The sequence below is a fragment of the Ostrinia nubilalis genome, chromosome 18 (assembly GCF_963855985.1).
Source record: "Ostrinia nubilalis chromosome 18, ilOstNubi1.1, whole genome shotgun sequence".
NCBI classification, from domain to species: domain Eukaryota; kingdom Metazoa; phylum Arthropoda; class Insecta; order Lepidoptera; family Crambidae; genus Ostrinia; species Ostrinia nubilalis.
The window spans coordinates 4,178,322-4,197,385 of NC_087105.1; the positions used below are offsets into that span (position 1 = coordinate 4,178,322).

The 19,064-nt window shown below is 40.9% G+C and overlaps 1 protein-coding gene across 1 annotated transcript in view; it reads right to left on the reverse strand.

Annotated features, from left to right (window-relative positions):
- The window catches only part of LOC135080854 (myosin-I heavy chain), a 110,585-nt gene that overhangs the window by 36,567 nt on the left and 54,954 nt on the right, over positions 1-19,064 (reverse strand). Inside the window, 7 exon segments of the mRNA XM_063975581.1 lie at positions 2,884-3,048; positions 5,808-6,026; positions 8,773-8,963; positions 9,626-9,785; positions 10,085-10,174; positions 10,596-10,658; positions 11,130-11,254. Coding sequence (XP_063831651.1) covers positions 2,884-3,048; positions 5,808-6,026; positions 8,773-8,963; positions 9,626-9,785; positions 10,085-10,174; positions 10,596-10,658; positions 11,130-11,249 — 1,008 coding nt within the window. The 5' untranslated portion in view covers positions 11,250-11,254.

The window sequence follows — 19,064 nt, forward strand, 5'->3', positions numbered from 1 at the left end:
GTTTTTGCGTGAAAGAGTAACAAACATCCAGACATCCAAACTTTCGCATTTATAATATTAGTACTCGTAGGATGGCTTCATTTGTTGCTCTTTAAGACTATCCTAGGTTTTCGACTTTGACGGAGGTGTGCTTAAGTGGTGGGAAATTTTTGCGGTTATACCGTGTAAAGGACTTGCAGTATCGAAAACTGATCTTCATGACGATTGAAGGGCATTTAATTCTGCATTGAATAATACCAAATTCATATATTTTGGACAAACCGTTCCCGTGCCTATCTTCGACAAAGTAGAAAATATACGTATAATTAATGACCCTCTCTACGTCAAATGGCTCGTCACCCGCAAGCTTCAAAGCCTTGAAAAGGGCCACCTTAACCAGCATATTCCTGTCAAGCCTCGCGAGTTGGATTCGTCTATCCTTATTCATCCCAGCCGTTCCTCTACTACGGTTGCTGCACCTCTTCCTTGCACTCTCTTGAACGACTCTGTGTTATCTACTGTGGTTGCCCCTCTGCCTTGCACCCTCCTGCACGACTACGTTGCCAAGTCTTACAGCTAGTCCAAGGTTCGACTCCAATAATCAACGACAACTGGTTCATATTAAAACGCTGAAGAGTTTGTTTGTTAGTTTGTTTGAACGCGCTAATCTCAGAAACTACTGGTTTGATTTAAATAATTATTTTTGTGTGGGATAGCTCGTAAATTGAGAAAGGCTGTAGGATATATTACGATCACGCTACGACTGATAGGGACGAAGCAATAAAGAAAATTGTTGCAAGCACGGGAAATAGTATTCAAACTATTTTCACGCGTACGGAGTTGATTTTGTGGCGTCGATGCTTGGACCAGGCGTACGGCTAGGCAACGCAGTCGTGCAGTAGGGTGCAAGGAAGAGGGGCAGCCATAGTAGATAACACAGAGTCGTACAGGAGAGTACAGAGAAGAGGTGCAGCAACCGTAGATAAGGATGAAGGAGGGACAAGGAAAGGTAAATCCAACTCGTGAGGCTTGACAGGGATACGCTGGTTAAGGCGGCCTTTTTCAAGGTTTGGGACCCTGCGGGTGACGAGCAATTGGACGTAGAGAGGGTCATTAATTATACGTATATTTTCTGGTATCCTTCCGTTTGGCCAAATTACTTTTCGCCAAATTTCACTTCGCAAACAACTTATCGCCAAAGTTTCATTTCCCAAATGAACTTTTAGCAACTGTACTTTTCGCAACTAATTCATTTGGTCAAATTATCATCTGGCCAAATTTTACTTGGCAAATGTTTATATAGCAAATGTTTTATGTTGCCAAATATTATATCCCAAATAATTGGTTTGGTCAAATTGACACTTCACATACTTACCCACCGTTACCCACAAAATAAAATTTTAAGGCACATGATCATGGTTTTCACAAGAATTTTATGTAAAACATTGCAGGAAATAGTATGGTTGCAAAAAGTAGGTATTACAGAAAAAAGTAGGTTAGGTTAGGTTAGAACAGTGACCCTTAATGCGCGAAGGCGAGCGAAGCGTGCCGCGGCAGCGGCCGCCGAGCGCTAGAATCACCTCTATTGTTAATTAATCGTTTGGAAATTTCGATAAAAAGAATGAAATAAGGAAATTAATGTAGAACAAATTTTATATTAACTACCCACTAAACAAAATAATAACCACAAGCTAATTTGTATCCATTCTATGCACCAATCAAATTATTTTGTAAATAGTTAATCGTGAAATATTTTTGCCTAATGAAACATTTGGCAAACCATACTTTGCCAAACAATAATTTGCTAAACAATAATATGCCAAAAACAACATTTGCGAATTAAAAGTTTGCAATAAGTTGCTTTGCCAAATGAGAATTTGCCAAATGAAAATTTGCGAAACGTTGTTTGCGATGTGATAATTTGGGAAACGTTTTTTGGCCAAACATTAGTAATCCATATTTTCTACTTTGTCGGAGATAAGCAAGCACGAGAACAGTTTGTCCAAAACATATGAATTTGGTCTTATACAGGGTGGATTTTTGTAATGCCACCTGGAGGGAAAGTACTCTTAATACTTACACAAAGAAAACATTCCTTTATTTTTGAAAAGAAAAAGAACTGCATTCTCAGATTATTCAATGCAGGATTGAATGTCTTTCAACCGTCATGAAGATCAGTTTTCGATACAGTACAAAAAAAAGTTGTAAGGCCTTTACGCGGTATAACAGTAAAACCGCAAAAATGGCCCTTTCGATGGGCCCCACTACTTAAGCACAACTCCGCCGAAGTCGAAAACCTAGGATAGTATTAATAGGCAACAAATGAAGCCATTAGAACAATAAAATCTTTTGTAGGAATTATTTCCGATTTAAAATCTAATTCTACTGGCCTAAACGTTACGAAAATGAATTCAGTTCCACAATATCGAAATATGACGATTGAATGTGTAAACCAAAATAAGGCGAAGTTTTGAGGCGGTTTTAGTTTTGTTGCATAAAAATAATCTTTGTTTTTTTTTTCATTTTTTAATCGGGAGTGCTGGGCCCCTGGTCATAGTGGGCCCCTAGGCACTGGCCTAAAGTGCCTTATGGATAATACGGCACTGGATCCATGATGCTGTTCTGCGAAAAACATGGTCAGCATCAGCTTTTATCAGTATCAAGTTAAAAATTCTTGAAAGAGTAATTCTCTATTACGAAGATTCCAGTAGGGCTACTCCAAAACGCTGTTCATGTAGTTTCGGGTCTATCTGTCATCGTCACTCATGCTGTCATCTCGCTACAAATATTCGAAACTTCGGTTAACGTTTTTCGGAGTAACCACGCATCACATGTATGAGCCATGATGTATCTGTTAAGAAGATATCATAGGAATTGTTTTTAAATCCAATCAAAGTTGCTTACCTCAGGCAACCGCAGAGGGATGTCGGTGACGTTCCCGCGCACGTTGATCTGCCTCTCGAGCAGCACCCGCTGAGCGGTTGGTGGTGCGAGACCCAGCAGATTGGCTACCGCGTCCACTGCTTCTGCGTCTTCGGGGGATAGGGTGGATCGCTCGCCGTCCACATCCTGTGGATTAATTAAAGAAAACATAACTTTGTATGTTTAGTGTAAGATTCAAAATCGTCTTAGGAGTTTTGCCATTACGTTCTCATGGCTTGCGCCTCAGTTGATGAAAGAGATCATCGATCACGCCGAAGGAATTCCTGTGAAATTAGTATCGTCTCGTATGTTTTTAACATGCAGGTGAAAGTAGTCAACAGAAAGAAACCGTTGTTGTTTCTAAAAGTACCATGTGTGGAACAATGCGGGACCAAATATCAATTACATCGTTCAGACGAGTCATTCGGCCAGCTCATGGTATAAGTATTTTATGACTGATGTGACGTAGGTATATTCTCTAAGATATTGATGACCCTATGGTACGGTCTTTGCAAGCCTTTTCATCCTCCAGTGGAAGATACTTGTAGTGGATGTCGTCGCGCAGACGAAGGGTTTAGTTTTATATTACTGCTCGTCGCTGTAATATCTCACCTGTAACTGTTGCAAGGCCTCCAGCTTGCCTTGCGCGAGCCTCCTCGTCCTCCGGTCGCAGGTATAGGGAGTCCTGTATTGCTGCTCGCCACTGTATCTCACCTGGAACTGTATGTTCCCCAGCCACAGCAAGGAGTCCTGTATTACTACTATTTGGAAAAGAGGAAGATAGATGCCCTAGAGATGTGGTGCTGGAGAAAGATGCTCGGGATATCATGGACAGAGTTCCGTACCAATGTGTCCATACTCCAGGAGCTCCCGATCGCGTGGAAGGTCACCAATGCGCTGGACCGGCCAAGTGAAATCAGCAGTGGGAGACGGCTTATGTGACTGCACCAGACAGTCTGCCAATAGAGAGAGATGGCGGGAGATCGTGCGGAGAGTTGTATCCGCCTCTGTTAAGAGCGTATAGAATAAGAAGAAGAGTATTACTGCTCGTCACTGTAATATTTCATCTGGAACTGTTGCAAGGCCTCCAGCTTGCCTTGCGCAAGCCTCCTCGTCCTCCAGTCGCAGGTATAGCGAGTCCTGTAGTACTGCTCGTCACTGTATATCTCACCTGGAACTGTATGTTCCCCAGCCACAGCACCGCAGCCAGCACCTTGAACAGCCCCTCGCACATGTGCGGCGGCACCTGCAGCACTGTGAGCGCGAGCTGCAGGGCCTCCAGCTTGCCTTGCTCGAGCCGGCCCTTGCGAGCCTCCTGGTCCTCCAGTAGAAGGTACAAGGAGTCCTGTATTACTGCTCCTTGGAATAGAGGAAGATTGATGCCCTAGAGATGTGGTGCTGGAGAAAGATGCTCGGGATATCATGGACAGAGTTCCGTACCAATGTGTCCATACTCCAGGAGCTCGGTGTCACTCAGCGGTTATCAACCATAGTACAGTCGCGCATACTGCAATACTTCGGACACGTCTCAAGGCGGGATGACAACTCCATAGAACGACTGGTCGTCCAAGGAAAAGTCGAAGGAACCCGATCGCGTGGCAGGTCACCAATGTGCTGGACCGACCAAGTGAAATCAGCAGTGGGAGACAGCATAATATGTGACTGCACCAGACAGTCTGCCAATAGAGAGAGATGGCGGGAGATCGAGCGGAGAGTTGTATCCGCCTCTGTTAAGAGCGTATAGAATAAGAAGAAGAGTATTACTGCTCGTCACTGTAATATCTCACCTGAAACTGTTGCAAGGCCTCCAGCTTGCCTTGCGCGAGCCTCCTCGTCCTCCGGTCGCAGGTATAGCGAGTCCTGTACTACTGCTCGTCGCTGTAATATCTCACCTGGAACTGTATGTTCCCCAGCCACAGCACCGCAGCCAGCACCTTGAACAGCCCCTCGCACATGTGCGGCGGCACCTGCAGCACTGTGAGCGCGAGCTGCAGGGCCTCCAGCTTGCCTTGCTCGAGCCGGCCCTTGCGAGCCTCCTGGTCCTCCAGTCGAAGGTACAAGGAGTCCTGTACTACTGCTCGTCGCTGTAATATCTCACCTGGAACTGTTGCAAGGCCTCCAGCTCGCCTTGCGCGAGACTCCTCGTCCTCCAGTCGCAGGTATAGCGAGTCCTGTACTACTGCTCGTCGCTGTAATATCTCACCTGGAACTGTATGTTCCCCAGCCACAGCACCGCAGCCAGCACCTTGAACAGCCCCTCGCACATGTGCGGCGGCACCTGCAGCACTGTGAGCGCGAGCTGCAGGGCCTCCAGCTTGCCTTGCTCGAGCCGGCCCTTGCGAGCCTCCTGGTCCTCCAGTCGAAGGTACAAGGAGTCCTGTACTACTGCTCGTCGCTGTAATATCTCACCTGGAACTGTTGCAAGGCCTCCAGCTTGCCTTGCGCGAGCCTCCTCGTCCTCCGGCCGGAGCTATAGGGAATCATGTACTACTGCTCGTCACTGTAATATCTCACCTGGAACTGTTGCAAGGCAAGCCTCCTCGTCGTTCAGTCGCAGATATAGGGAGTCCTGTACTACTGCTCGTCACTATATCTCACCTGGAACTGTATGTTCCCCAGCCACAGCACCGCAGCCAGCACCTTGAACAGCCCCTCGCACATGTGCGGCGGCACCTGCAGCACTGTGAGCGCGAGCTGCAGGGCCTCCAGCTTGCCTTGCTCGAGCCGGCCCTTGCGAGTCTCCTCGTCCTCCAGTCGAAGGTATAGGAAGTCCTGTATTACTGCTCGTCTCTGTAATATCCCACCTGGAACTGTTGCAAGGCCTCCAGCTTGCCTTGCGCGAGCCTCCTCGTCCTCCAGTCGCAGGTATAGCGAGTCCTGTATTACTGCTCGCCACTGTATCTCACCTGGAACTGTATGTTCCCCAGCCACAGCACCGCAGCCAGCACCTTGAACAGCCCCTCGCACATGTGCGGCGGCACCTGCAGCACTGTGAGCGCGAGCTGCAGGGCCTCCAGCTTGCCTTGCTCGAGCCGGCCCTTGCGAGCCTCCTCGTCCTCAGGCCTGAGGTATTTGTAGTGGATATCGTCGCGCAGGCGAAGGGTTGAGCGGAGTTCTGCATTGTGCTGTAAATGTAGCATAAAATAATACTTTTAATTAGGGTTTTAGTCAAAGTCAAAGTCAAAATTTCTTTATTTGTTTGGACTAATAAATAGTTCTTACAAATCGTCATTTTGCTCTTAAGGAGCCTCTACATGTCTCATAATCTTTTTACCCTACCAGCGCTTCGAGACCAACATTTGGCAAGTGCTGAGAAGAAGCGCCGCAACAAACTCAGTCACCACTGTCTGCCGGTTAATATAAATAAATAGAAATAGTAGTAGTAGGTACATTCGATTCAGGAGCAGTTCACTGAATTTACCATGCATTCTTGTATGGTGTATCTTATAAGAATGGGTATACAAGATTGCGTGGTATATTAAACAAGGTAGTGACGTGCTAATATCTAGACTTACATATTAAGATACTAGTAGAAATGACTCGCATACATAAATTTGAATAACTTGGATTGACCAGTCCCCGAAAGCAGCGCCTGTTCACAGACATGACGAGTGAACCAGCCATCGCTTCACTCGACCATATTAGAGGGAATGTAACGACCCGCCTCACTACGCCACCACCCCAGAGACATTTTAGTGAGAATGACAATTCCAAGTTATCTCTTTAAAATAAAAAACTAATAATAAAGCTAAGTATAGCCTGACCAGGAACATAAAAACCCTCGCCATGTTGCGGAAAACTAATGGTACTAATTTCTTTTAATGGCAACAGTAACTGAAAACTTCATTGACATGTCACCTTGCATGTCAGTCTATTGCTGTCAAAGTGTAAACAAACTTTATTTTAAATGTGCGCAATTGATTTTGTGAATTAAATTGCTAAAATCTTTTTATAGTCGTGAAAGAAAAGTGGTTCACAATGTGTTAAAGTATTTATCGAAGAGAAATACTAAGGGTTCGGACAATATTTTCATTGAATAATGTTTCCGACAAAGGTTGTCAAATTGACTGACATGTTTATCGTATAGTACAGTCCACTATGAAAATTAGCTGTGGTTTGTTTCAATTACCTATTTTAAAGTTTTTTGTCACTTTCTAAGTGTTGAATTTTATGGAATTGGGAAAGAAGTACCGAGTTTGAAGCGTTCATGAGCAGACATTGCAGTTGAATATTCAAGTTCTGAATTTGATTATTGATGAATAATAAAATAAATCATACTAACTCGATTGATGGTTTCATTTAATTTATTTAAACCAGGTTACCTATAATAATATTTTTTCGTCAATTTATGAAAATATCAAATTAGCCCGTAATCCTGAATCCTGATACATAAAGTTAGCCTATTAATTTAACACAGGTACGACTGTACTCAGTGTTGCACTATCAAATGCAATTGACGCGCCTCTATGCCAGGGTTTTTATGTTCCTGGTCAGGCTATAACAGTCCAGATTGAGAAGCATGACACTATAACATTTGAGAAATTATTATGAGTTTATACATTACTTTTCATTTTAATTCTTTTTAGTGCGAGCATGAGAGGACCATAATCCTACTCCCAGGATGACTTATCATTAAGAAAATCTCGAGTTGTATAATAGGCTTTTTTAAGCATGTGATCTTTAACTATATCTTTAAATTTATTATACGGTATCTCTTTATATTTATCAGGTACTTTGTTATAAAAATGGATACCTTGTCCCATAAAAGAGGCAAACACTTTATTAAGTCTAAAAGCGGGTATAGCCAATTTATTTTTATTTCTAGTGTTAATTTGGTGAATATCACTTTTCTTTTTGAATTCAGTAATATTTTTTTGAATAAATAGAATACAGTTTAAGATGTATTGTGAAGCGGCCGTGAGAATGCCAATTTCTTTAAACAATTCTCTAAGGGATGCTCTTGCTTTCATTTTATACAAGTATCTTATCGCACGTTTTTGCAAAATAAATATTGTTTTAAAATCTGCAGCTTTGCCCCATAGCATGATTCCATATGACATTAGGCTATGAAAGTAGCTAAAGTAGACTAAGCGAGCTGTTGAAACATCGGTTAATGACCGTATCCTTTTTATTGCAAAAGCCGCTGAGCTGAGCTTTCCCGCCAGAGTTTCTATATGGGGGCCCCACTGGAGTTTTGAATCCAGGGTAATTCCCAGAAATACAGTAGAGTCTACCAGATCGATTGCATTATTATTAAGTTCTATTTGAGTACTAACTGTTTTTACGTTAGGCAAAGAGAATTTTATACATTTTGTTTTCTTTGCATTGAGTTGTAAATTATTTGTAGTGAACCAACTTAAAACTCTTGTTAGTGCATTATTTACATCGTCAAAGTTATTTTTACTTCTGTCGATATTAAAAATCAAAGATGTGTCATCAGCAAATAACACGATTTCGCAAGAGTCCTTCGCGAATGAAAAATCCGCCAGATGGCAATACGTAGACACGAGGTCCAAATGCTGCATGATTGGTTATTTTTGACATGACATTGACAGATATGTCAAAATCCACCAATCACGCAGCAGTCAGACCCCACATCCACGTCCCGCCATCTAGCGGATCTTTCATTCGCAAAAACCCTCATTACTTGTGGTTATGATTGCTGATATATGATGAGGTGAATAGGCCAACTATTCTGCCGATTTGACTAGGGTATTCTAGTATTTTGACGTGAATCTCTTGGCGAGCACTAGCAAGATAACCTGGATAGCACCGTCAGATTTTTACGAAATCGTTGTAATGCAACTAATCCAATCCATTGACGCTGGTCATTCCCAAGCCTTTCTCAAATACTCTTGCCTAATAGTTTACCTTAGCTCCCTCCACCAGTTGATAGAACACGTGGTAGTTAGTCTCTCTAGGCGCCGGTCCCGTAATCCTAGCACGTTCCAGCAGGAAGTCCCGCAGTACCGCGCCTTTGATCCCGCCGCGGTGGTCCAGTCGCACTTCCACAAACTTGCCGAAGCGCGAGGAGTTGTCGTTGCGGACTGTTTTGGCGTTACCTGTTGAATATTGACGTTAGATTGAATGCCAATAAGCTTTCATCTTTATAAGGTCTCTACAGGAACAGGACTCTTTTTTGGGGCAAATAGGATTTGGCCGACACTCCCTTCTGCTGGGTTAGGAAAGCATAAGGAAATCATGATGTTCTCTTTACCTTAGTTCCCTCTTGCGACGTCAACCAAAGAGCTTACTTGTGTCAAATTGTGGACTCTTCAAGCGTCAAAGGCATGTCCATCAGTTACGGCCTGATGATCGTCTAATGTGCGTGACAGATGGTATTGACGTTTGCATGATCATTAGACTTCTGCTTGTTATTGTAGTTAGAGAACGCTCTGGCTGCACCAAAGTGTATAATTATACCAATTGAGTAATCTGTGTCTTTGGCCCCATTCTTTAATAGGTAATAATATGAAGCCACATCATATACTATAGATAATAATATAGACATGTCTTTATGTATGATTTCTCACAATTGGGATCCAAACCCACAAGGTGTAGTTCGACGTGCAAAGCACTCAGCCCGGCGTGGTTTCATTTAGAATATTAGCTACTTCTAACGTTTACTTAGTAAATGACACCACCATCTATCAGCAGAACATTATCTGATATATCTGAGATATTATGTAGGTCACATCTTTCCAGGAGTTCCTATAGCACTTACCAAAGGCTTCGAGCACCGTGTTGGCTTCTAGGATCTGCTGCTCCGCCCAGGACGCCTGTCCTCCAGCAGCGCAGAGGTACTGCAGAATGAGCTTGGTGGTCTCTGTCTTGCCGGCCCCGCTTTCGCCTGATATCACTACCGACTGGTTCTTCTCGCCGTTCTGTACACAAATGAAGATATGGATTTACCGGGACATTTTACGAAACACTCGTATATTATGTGTAGGCTTCATTCAAATGATAACATTTGAGTTAATTAAATGAAGAAATAACTAGGAAACAGGGCCTAATAGTGACCACTCTACATAATTATAGCTTCGACTTTTTAAACAGTGATGTAAATCTTGATCTCAAGGTTTTTGTCGAGTTGATCTGTTTATTAGATCTCGTATCCTTGGGAGGCTTTAAGATAATAGGTAGTATACTTAATATGTACTTTAATGACAAGAATGCAATTTACCCGTAATGAGCTGTATGCTGATTCAGCTAACGCAAACACGTGAGGCTCTAAACTTCCAAATGCTTTGCCTCGATAATTTTGCATGTGTTCCTGAAAAATACATACAACAAATGTTCTCAAAAGTCACAAACGGTATAAAAACCAATAAGTATTGTTATATTTATGGCGAATAAAATTTTCGTTCACGGATGGCAAATCAACTATAGATCTCTATGATGTATTGTTCAAACAGAAGAAAGTTGTAATGTTGCATAGAAAGGAATCGATAGTGAAAACGGTAATTACTGTCAAGCGTTTCTTACAACAAAGTAGATAAGTTTATTACGCTGTATATTATCAGGTGTAAAAAGTGCTATGGAAATACGAAGCTAAGGCTTAGTTGCATCACCTAACTTTGACCGTAACATTAACGATAACCGGTGTTTTTCGTATGAAGTTTGACAAATTTTTGACGTTTCTCGAAGTTAAAGTAAGATGGTGCAACCCAGCTTGAGCTTTGATTTCTGTTTACCATTGTATAGCATCCTAGCTCCTTGTACGGATTCACTGCGACTAGAATTGATCCTGTGTATGTCTGTAAAGTTATGCTAAGGAAAATTATCTCGTTATGTAAATAAAAAAACTGAGTGAAATAGGTTCACTGGTAGAGAATGCCTATTTGTTTTTAAAGAATCATAGCAATTTGTAAATACAAATTTGAAATTACTAATGATTCCGTTAATCCCTTCTGAAAAGCTTATGTTACGAGTGGGTACACCACAATATAGTCGAGCGGTCGTGGGGATCGAAACCGCGGTCCTCGGATCACGAGTCGCACCTAATTGCATTGCGTTATGGGATTTACAACCTTAGATGAACGACGTCAGAATTCATAAGCAAATGATAAGTAAGTATGTAGTCCCAGAAATGAGAACCCTGTTCAACTGTGCAACCAACCCTTGAACCCACCCGACTCTCACACGCGCAATTTCTTTTGCCAGTAAACTATAAGTTTGGGTAACTCGTCCTGTTTGCGTCCACGTCGTTTGCCTTTGTCAAAGGATACATAAACGAGGTCGTGCTTGTATCGGCGCTTGAGGTTGTCGTTGATGGCGTGCTCGGTGATCTGCGGCATCATCGTCATGTCGGGCACGCCCGGCCCCTCGTCGTTGTCGCGCTCCTCCATCTTGCCTGGAACAAACAATGACAAATTATTATGTAGTTATAAACTTTATTTACTGTTTACTGAGCTGGGTTTTATTGGCGTCAAGCTGTAGATCCTGGCTACACAGGAGTTGCAGCGGTGGGAACGAGAGGTGGGAATCATCATCATCAACAGCCCTTTACAGTCCACGGCTGGACTATGAGCCTACTCGACTATAGTGGAGGGTTTTGCCATAATCTCCACGCTTGGTAGGCGGGTTGGAGATCGCAGTTTAAAAGATTGATGTTTTTTAGAGAGCGCTGCTGCCCGTTCTCTGTTTGATATGTAGTAAGCCTAAGTCGCCTCTTACGTCACACCCGTGGGAAGAGTAGGGGTTGGTGACAAATGTATTCTACTCTGCCGTCACCACACGGCTTGTGGTGGAGGTGAGAATAGTCCCGTGTTTCCTGGGCTATAGTTTAAGATCCTACTATTACAGAGCTACCCGCATCATTAAGGTCACACGAGACAAAAAGGCTGGTGTCGGCCGTTTGGTGTAGTGGTTCAGAGCGGACTACTATGCCGAGAGGTCCCGGGTTCGATTCCCGGCCGGGCAGAAATTGAAATGATGAATTTTAATTTCTGTGACGGGTCTGGGTGTTACTATGTATAATATGTATGTATTTTAAAAAAAAGTATATAAGTAGTATATCCGTTTTAAGCTAGCACCCATAACACAAGCATTAAGTTGCTTACTTTGGGGCTAGCTGGCGCTGTGTGAAATTGTCCAAAGATTTATTATTATTATCTTTCCTTGAGAAACGCTTTAGCTTTGCGACTAAAAGGAGAACCGCTACCAGATTTTGGGTACACTGACAGATTTCAATTTCCAAAATTCCTATGTTTCATGAAGCCGTATTTTATACGCAATCGAAATTGTCATAGAGCTGGATCAAAATTCTATAAAAACCGACATAGTCTGAACCTAAACGTAATGTTTGTTGTCATAAGACAACAATCACAACGCGACCCGTTTCTCAAATAATGTTAGTAGACACTTCACTGATAGTGATCCAATAGTCCAGTCAATAAAGCATTATAGATGGAAAACTGTAGAACACAATTTCTGACTTCAGGACTTTATTTAGACTAGTTAGGAGGTGAACATAGCAAAAGTCCCCGCCCTTAGCCCTTGAGCCGGCGGGGAGAGGGGGGTTTAAAGGTGCCACTTTTCGGTTTTTCGCTTAATCCTCGGAAACTATGCGTCCTAGTGACATGACTACTTTGAACCAAAAAAAGCATATTCAATTTGCTACAGGTGAGATAGTCAAGTTTTTCAATAAATTGTATAGTTTTCGCGGCATTTGCTCTAGAAGGTCTCTAATATTGGAAAGGACATTGTCAGAAACCGCCTAAAAACCGCCCAAAAACATTAACCCATCATAATTATTTTCTATTTTTTTAAATACATTAAGCACCCTTTCATTCTAATGGACACTTAAGCATTGAAAAATTAAATAAATAAGTCTTTTAACGTTTATTCTATAATTCTATTACAACTTCCGGACGTTTTGGTGCGTGGCATGGTCTAAAACCTATCAAGTTCCATAATTTTTGCCGATAAAATCTGTACGAGGCATTACCGTACTTTATTGCTGGGAGTCCATGTATAGTGATGTTCCTGCGGCCATCATAGACAATAAAATATCGATTTTGAAAATAAAATAAATCGATTAAACTGCTTTGAAGACTAGATTTGCGTTAAAAGCTAAAAAGATATTGACACTATTACAAGAAGCTATCTAAAGTGTCCAACTGGTCGAAGGTCGTAAATAAAATAAAAATAATTAGGACCATAAACTGATATTCATGGTATCATAACTGTAAAAGTGTCAGAATCCGATGTTGAATCCAATGCCAGTTGAAGTGAGAGAAACATATATCAACCTAGTATAGTTGCCAGTCTCTCATAATCTATGCCAATGAGGGTTTTCGCGATTGAAACATCCGCCAGATGGCAATACGTAGACGTGAGGTTTAAATGCTGCATGATTGGTTATTTTTTACATGACATTGACAGATATGTCAAAATCCACCAATCATGCAGCATTTGGACCTCGCGTCTACGTATTGCCATCTCGCGGATTTTTCAATCGCGAAAACCCTCATTCATAGCACATGTATAATAATAGACCAAATGAACTTTTATAGATTGTGAAAGAGAAGATAAAGATTTTATTATTTTATTAAAATCTTGCCACGAGGTAGTTTTTCAGTAGAAACCAGGATTGGATAATCGCTACAGGCAAGTATCAGAACATTTTATAAATATTTTTAATCGATTATATCCTTGTGAATCGTTTTAATAAATTGTCATTTTACTTTTTCAATTAAAACTTTTTCAATCCCTAGTCTTGTCAAACTGTCATAATGTCAACAAATTATAAATGTCACGTCAGTTGACTCAATTTCAGTCTTCTGTGCGTTTATTGTATTTTTATTTCAATGAAATAGTGCTAAAGGGTTAGTACTAAAAGTGAAAGCCTTTTTTCAGAAAGAAAACCAATGTGGTGCCCTTATTATTCATACTGTTTGAAAGTTACAAGTCAGTGATACAGAGTTGCCGACATTATAACTCCGTAGTGATACCATACCAAAGAAGAAGTTTTCCTTAACACTTGTGTTATTTTTATATGTGATCAAATAAAAAGGATTAATTCTACTGCTCAAATGGAATAACTTATCCCAAGAGACCGAATATAAAAAAAAACCTCTCCATAGAAATTATCACCATCACGAGGATGTGAATTTTTTTGAGAATTTGATATTGGTCCTGTAAGAAAAGTAGTTGTATTTCAGTAGTAGAATCAACCCTTCTTGTTTCATCAGCAAGAGTAACTATAAAAACGCCCTGTAGGTAGGTATTATTAAGCTGAAGAGTTTGTTTAGTGTCAAAGACTGTCACACAGTGTAACTTAAATTGGCATATTATGATAATGAACATAAAAACTTAAATAAATATTTATGTTAATATTTTTTCTATTTATTTATTTTCCCAAAGCTTCACAGTGACAGCTGAAACAGCAATACTGTTGTAAAACTAAACTTGGAACAAACTGTTACAAATATTTTACAAATTAAAATAAAACCGCATGTTGCTTTACTTTCTCGTATAGGTAATAAATGTAATTAATGGCTAGATTATTAATGTTACTTTGTTACCCTCAATAGTGAGGAGATCTTATAAAATGGTAACCCTGATTTTCATTGTCATTCAAGTGCTCTTTCTTCGCATAGGCTTCTGTGATTTGGCCAAGGGCCACACACATTGCGATAACATTATGCGACATTGATTTGACAGCAGCGGAGTGAAGTCTTGCGACTATGCAAAATGATACCCTGTAATCGTAGCGCATATAGACATAGACGGGGCGGGGCACATAGCTCGTAGAGCTGATGGCCGCTGGGGCAGGAAAGTTCTTGAGTGGCGACCACGAGCCGAAAGACGTAGCATGGGCAGGCCTCCCACTAGGTGGACCGACGATCTGGTGAAGGTCGCGGGAGGTGCCTGTATGCGAGCGGTGCAGGATCGGTCTTCGTGGAAATCCTTGGGGGAGGCCTTTGTCCAGCAGTGGACGTCTTTTCGGCTGAAACGAACGAACGAACGATACGTATTGCCACTATTTACCAGACATTACTATTTATTGCATACTCGCCGGATTACACGTAGGAGCACGCGAGTTACAGCTTCGGCCTTGCATTATTATAAAATCTTGTTCCGCCCTTTTACGAACTTCCTCCGTGAGGATATCCCCGCCGAATTCTATGATGAACCTATCAAAAGTCATATTCTGCAATGTCAACCCACCACAAGGTGGACCGACAACCTGATAAAGGTAGCGGGAAGGCGCTGGATGCAGGCCGCTACCAACCGTGCGATGTGGAAGTCATTGGGGGAGGCCTATGTTCAGTAGTGGACGTCCTGTGGCTGAAATGATGATGATAATGATGAAATGAATGAAAATGACAAATCTTCGAACGTGTATAATACCGTGCCAAAGTAATCATATAATTTTGGCACCTTAATAACTATTGCCGTTTTTGTTGTAAAGATCATGCAGCGCTACTTGCGGATATTATTGGAAAGAAAACAATGTGGGCTCTAGATCTGAAGCCGCTTTAACGAACACGAAGTGCTCATACAATGCGGCGTATTTTCTTCCAGTCTTTAGTCAGGACTTTAGTCGAATTAAAACCCCGTTTGAACGTGATATAGCCGCACTAGAATACGATGCTTTTTTGCATAATCGCAAGACTTCGTTCCGGTGACGACCGAATGTTATCATGATGTATGTGGCCCAGGGGTTACCGTAGCCGCTAAGGTTTGAAACTTCTTGCTTAAAATATTGTAGTCTTTGGCATAGACTACGACGGTAGTCATGGAGATAGGAGTTTGTTATCTCGTGTCAGATGTAAATGGTGAAAAGAAAACTCATGATTCGTGTTATTTTTATGCAATATGTAGGTATTTTATAAAAGTGGAACCCCGAGTGATCTCCAAAACCCATTCTATTATTATATACGATTCGGCTTCGATATCTATAATACAATAGGAGTTTATTTCATGTGTCAGATGACAAGGGTGGAAACAACCTACGATTCATGTTATTTACGTGCAATATGTGGGCATATTATAAAAGTGGAATGCCGAGTTGTATTTCTAAAACTTTTTCTATTATTTTATACTATTTGGCTGCGACTCGGCGTGACGACAATACAAAACATTTTTCGCGAATCGGTGTTCAAACATTCACACAATACATTAGACGCCATGTTGTCATAAACGACATATTATAAAATCGCTGTGATTTAATATTCTTAATCATTAATTTTATGGCAAGTGTCCATCAGGAATCATTGTTCTTACACACAGAATCGTATTATTTCGCTTTCGGGTAGTAATATGTCAAAATTGTTGGTTCTTAGGCGAACAATGTATGGAGAACGAACATTGTCCTTTTATTTATGTCTTACATGTTCCCATCAGAAGAAAATCGACTAAATAAACATTGAGCAATCATTCTAGACATGCGGGAGCATGTTAAGCCTAGTTCCAGGGAGGGGACTGCACCGTGCGTATATTTAGACGAACCACTTTGAGCCACTTTTGACTCCTCATCACTCAAAAACTACTGTGCATTAACACTTCAAATTTGGTTCATGTGTTGAGACTTGCAAGATATACATCAGTTTCAAATTTCACAAATGTCCCTCAAACGGTTCTTTAGGTATTGACGTCCAAAAATCTACATGTTTGACCTATAGACCAAATTCTAACCACTTCCAGATGACATCGAAGGTTCAAATTTGGCATCCAAAAAGGTAGTTATGTAAATACAAAGGAACAAATAAAAAACCAGTAAATTTTAACATTTCACATGTTATAGATAGATGTTAGTGTTCTAAATCTCGATTTTTGAACGTCAATACCTAAATAACCGTTTGAGGTATATTTATGAAATTTGAAGCTGATGTTTATCTTAAAAGTCTCAACAGATGAGCCAAATTTGAAGTGTTAATGCACAGTAGTTTTTGAATGATAAGGAGTCAAAAGTGGCTCTAATTGGTTCGTCTAAATATACGCACGGTGCAGTCCCCTCCCTGGAACTAGGCATAACATGCTCCCGCATGTCTATAGTGTTTGCTCAATGTTGATTTAGTCGATTTTCTCCTGAAAAGAACATGTAAGACAAAAATAAAATTTCCAATTTTACAGACCTTTTAGAGCAGATGCCGCAAAAACTATACAAGATATAGAAAAACTTGACGGTCTCACCTGTAGCAAATTGAATAAGCTTTTTCTGGTTCATAGTAGTCATGTCACTAGGACGCATAGTTTCCGAGGATTAAGCGAAAAACCGAAAAGTGGTACCTTTAAACCCCCCTCTCCCCGCCGGCTCAAGGGCTAAGGGCGGGGACTTTTGCTAAGTTCACCACCTAACTAGGCTAAATAAAGTCCCGAGGTCAGAAATTGTGTTCCACGGATTTCTCTCTACACCGTCGTTAAGGCATTCATTGACTGGACTACAAGCAAAACGTTTGACGATCCCCATGCTCAAATAACCACCCCATGGCCTTTCGAAACGGTTTTACAGCCATTACAGCTATTTGATAGCATTCCGTCGTGAATGAAATTCGATATTTACTGGTTCGTTTAAATCATCTATTTAAAAAGAGGGTTGAATTTGAAGCCCTATTAGACTACTTGCACAGTTTCGCGATGTAACAGTATATCTGAAAATGTGTCAACAGAACGAAGGTTTTGACTTGAATATTAATTGTTAGGGACCTTTTCTGTCTTCTGAAATTGGGCCAATATTGTGCGACGTAATATCAGAAATTCTACATGGCATGTCTATTAATTCCTAATAAGTATTAAATCACTGTGATTATGATTGTGTATTTAGAAACTACATTAAAAAGCTGTTAACTCAAGCAGTTTTATTAAAATGGAGGTCAAATACAACGGAGCTTCGCGATCAAATAAACATCTTTCAACATGAAAACAGCTTGAAACATTCTAGCAAATATTTTCGATTGCTATCACGCTCGTCTTCGCGATATAAAAGCAATAAACATTCCCGAATATTGTCGGAGTAGATCGAATAACAGATAATCTAGACCCGATTTCGATCTGTTGAAATGTTGACTTTTGCCCAGAGCGAAGAGGGTTGGCGCCCCTTATGTGATTTTATCTTGTTCATCGACTGTTAAATGCTGTTATTATTAGTTTTAGCACGTGCGGCAATTGAGTTTGGCTACTGATAGTGACTTTGTATAAGACTTGTTTTACAAGGAAATAAGACTAATAAGTTTTGACGGAGATCGATGTTCAAGTTCACGCCAGCTAGCCATATTATTTTTAGTGAAGAAAATTCAGACGCGTCTACATTATTATTTCTATGACGATGACAGTACAAAAGCACAAACAAAAGTTTGTGATATTAATTCGTTGCCATCATTATTTCATTTATGTGACCTGTTTTTAATTTAAACGGTAGGTATCATAAGTAGATCTCGATATACATATTTGTACTCGTATTATTTCTCATCAAACAATGCCCAGCCAGAATAAAGTCCGCGCACAAAATAAAGCTCCCAATTATGCCAAATGATTCTTGTTTTCATATTTTCTTCCTGGAATTCGTATTCATTCCTCTTGTCATTATACTGAATGGAGAAAACAAAGACGCCTACGCTCGTTTATTACATTGAATTGGAGATCGATAAACATAATACCTACCTTCTGTGAGGGAAAGAAATAAGAAAAGTAAGAGCAGGATTATGTTACAAAAACATCTGATAATTCAGCTACATTAATTTGTTTTGCAGATAAGTTATTTACATTATCCTATCACAATAAACGATAAAGCATCATTATAAAAGGTAGTGAGAAAGCGTGTCACTTCATTCATCATCATAAACAGAGGGACCGCCTTCGCGCTCTCCCGGGGAAAAAAATTAAAAAGAGATTCTGTCCCCGAGGTCAACCCAGTAAATCTTGAAGAGGGATGCGTGTTATCGAACGGAAACGTCACTTGTCACACTCGCGGATGGATACAGCGCTCGCACTTGTTTATCGGCATATTGTTGCTATACTGACGTATCAAGGATTCGCATTTGAGACTGTGTTGGGCAATGGCATCCTAGCTAATATAGCAGTCTGTCTTTTGATATAGTCGTATGGCCAAAGCATTCGTTATTGTTGTTTTAGGACACATTAGATGCACAATAAAAAACTGTCACCTATTTCTTTCTCTCCACAAGGAACTACTGTATGCTAATATCTACCTACAA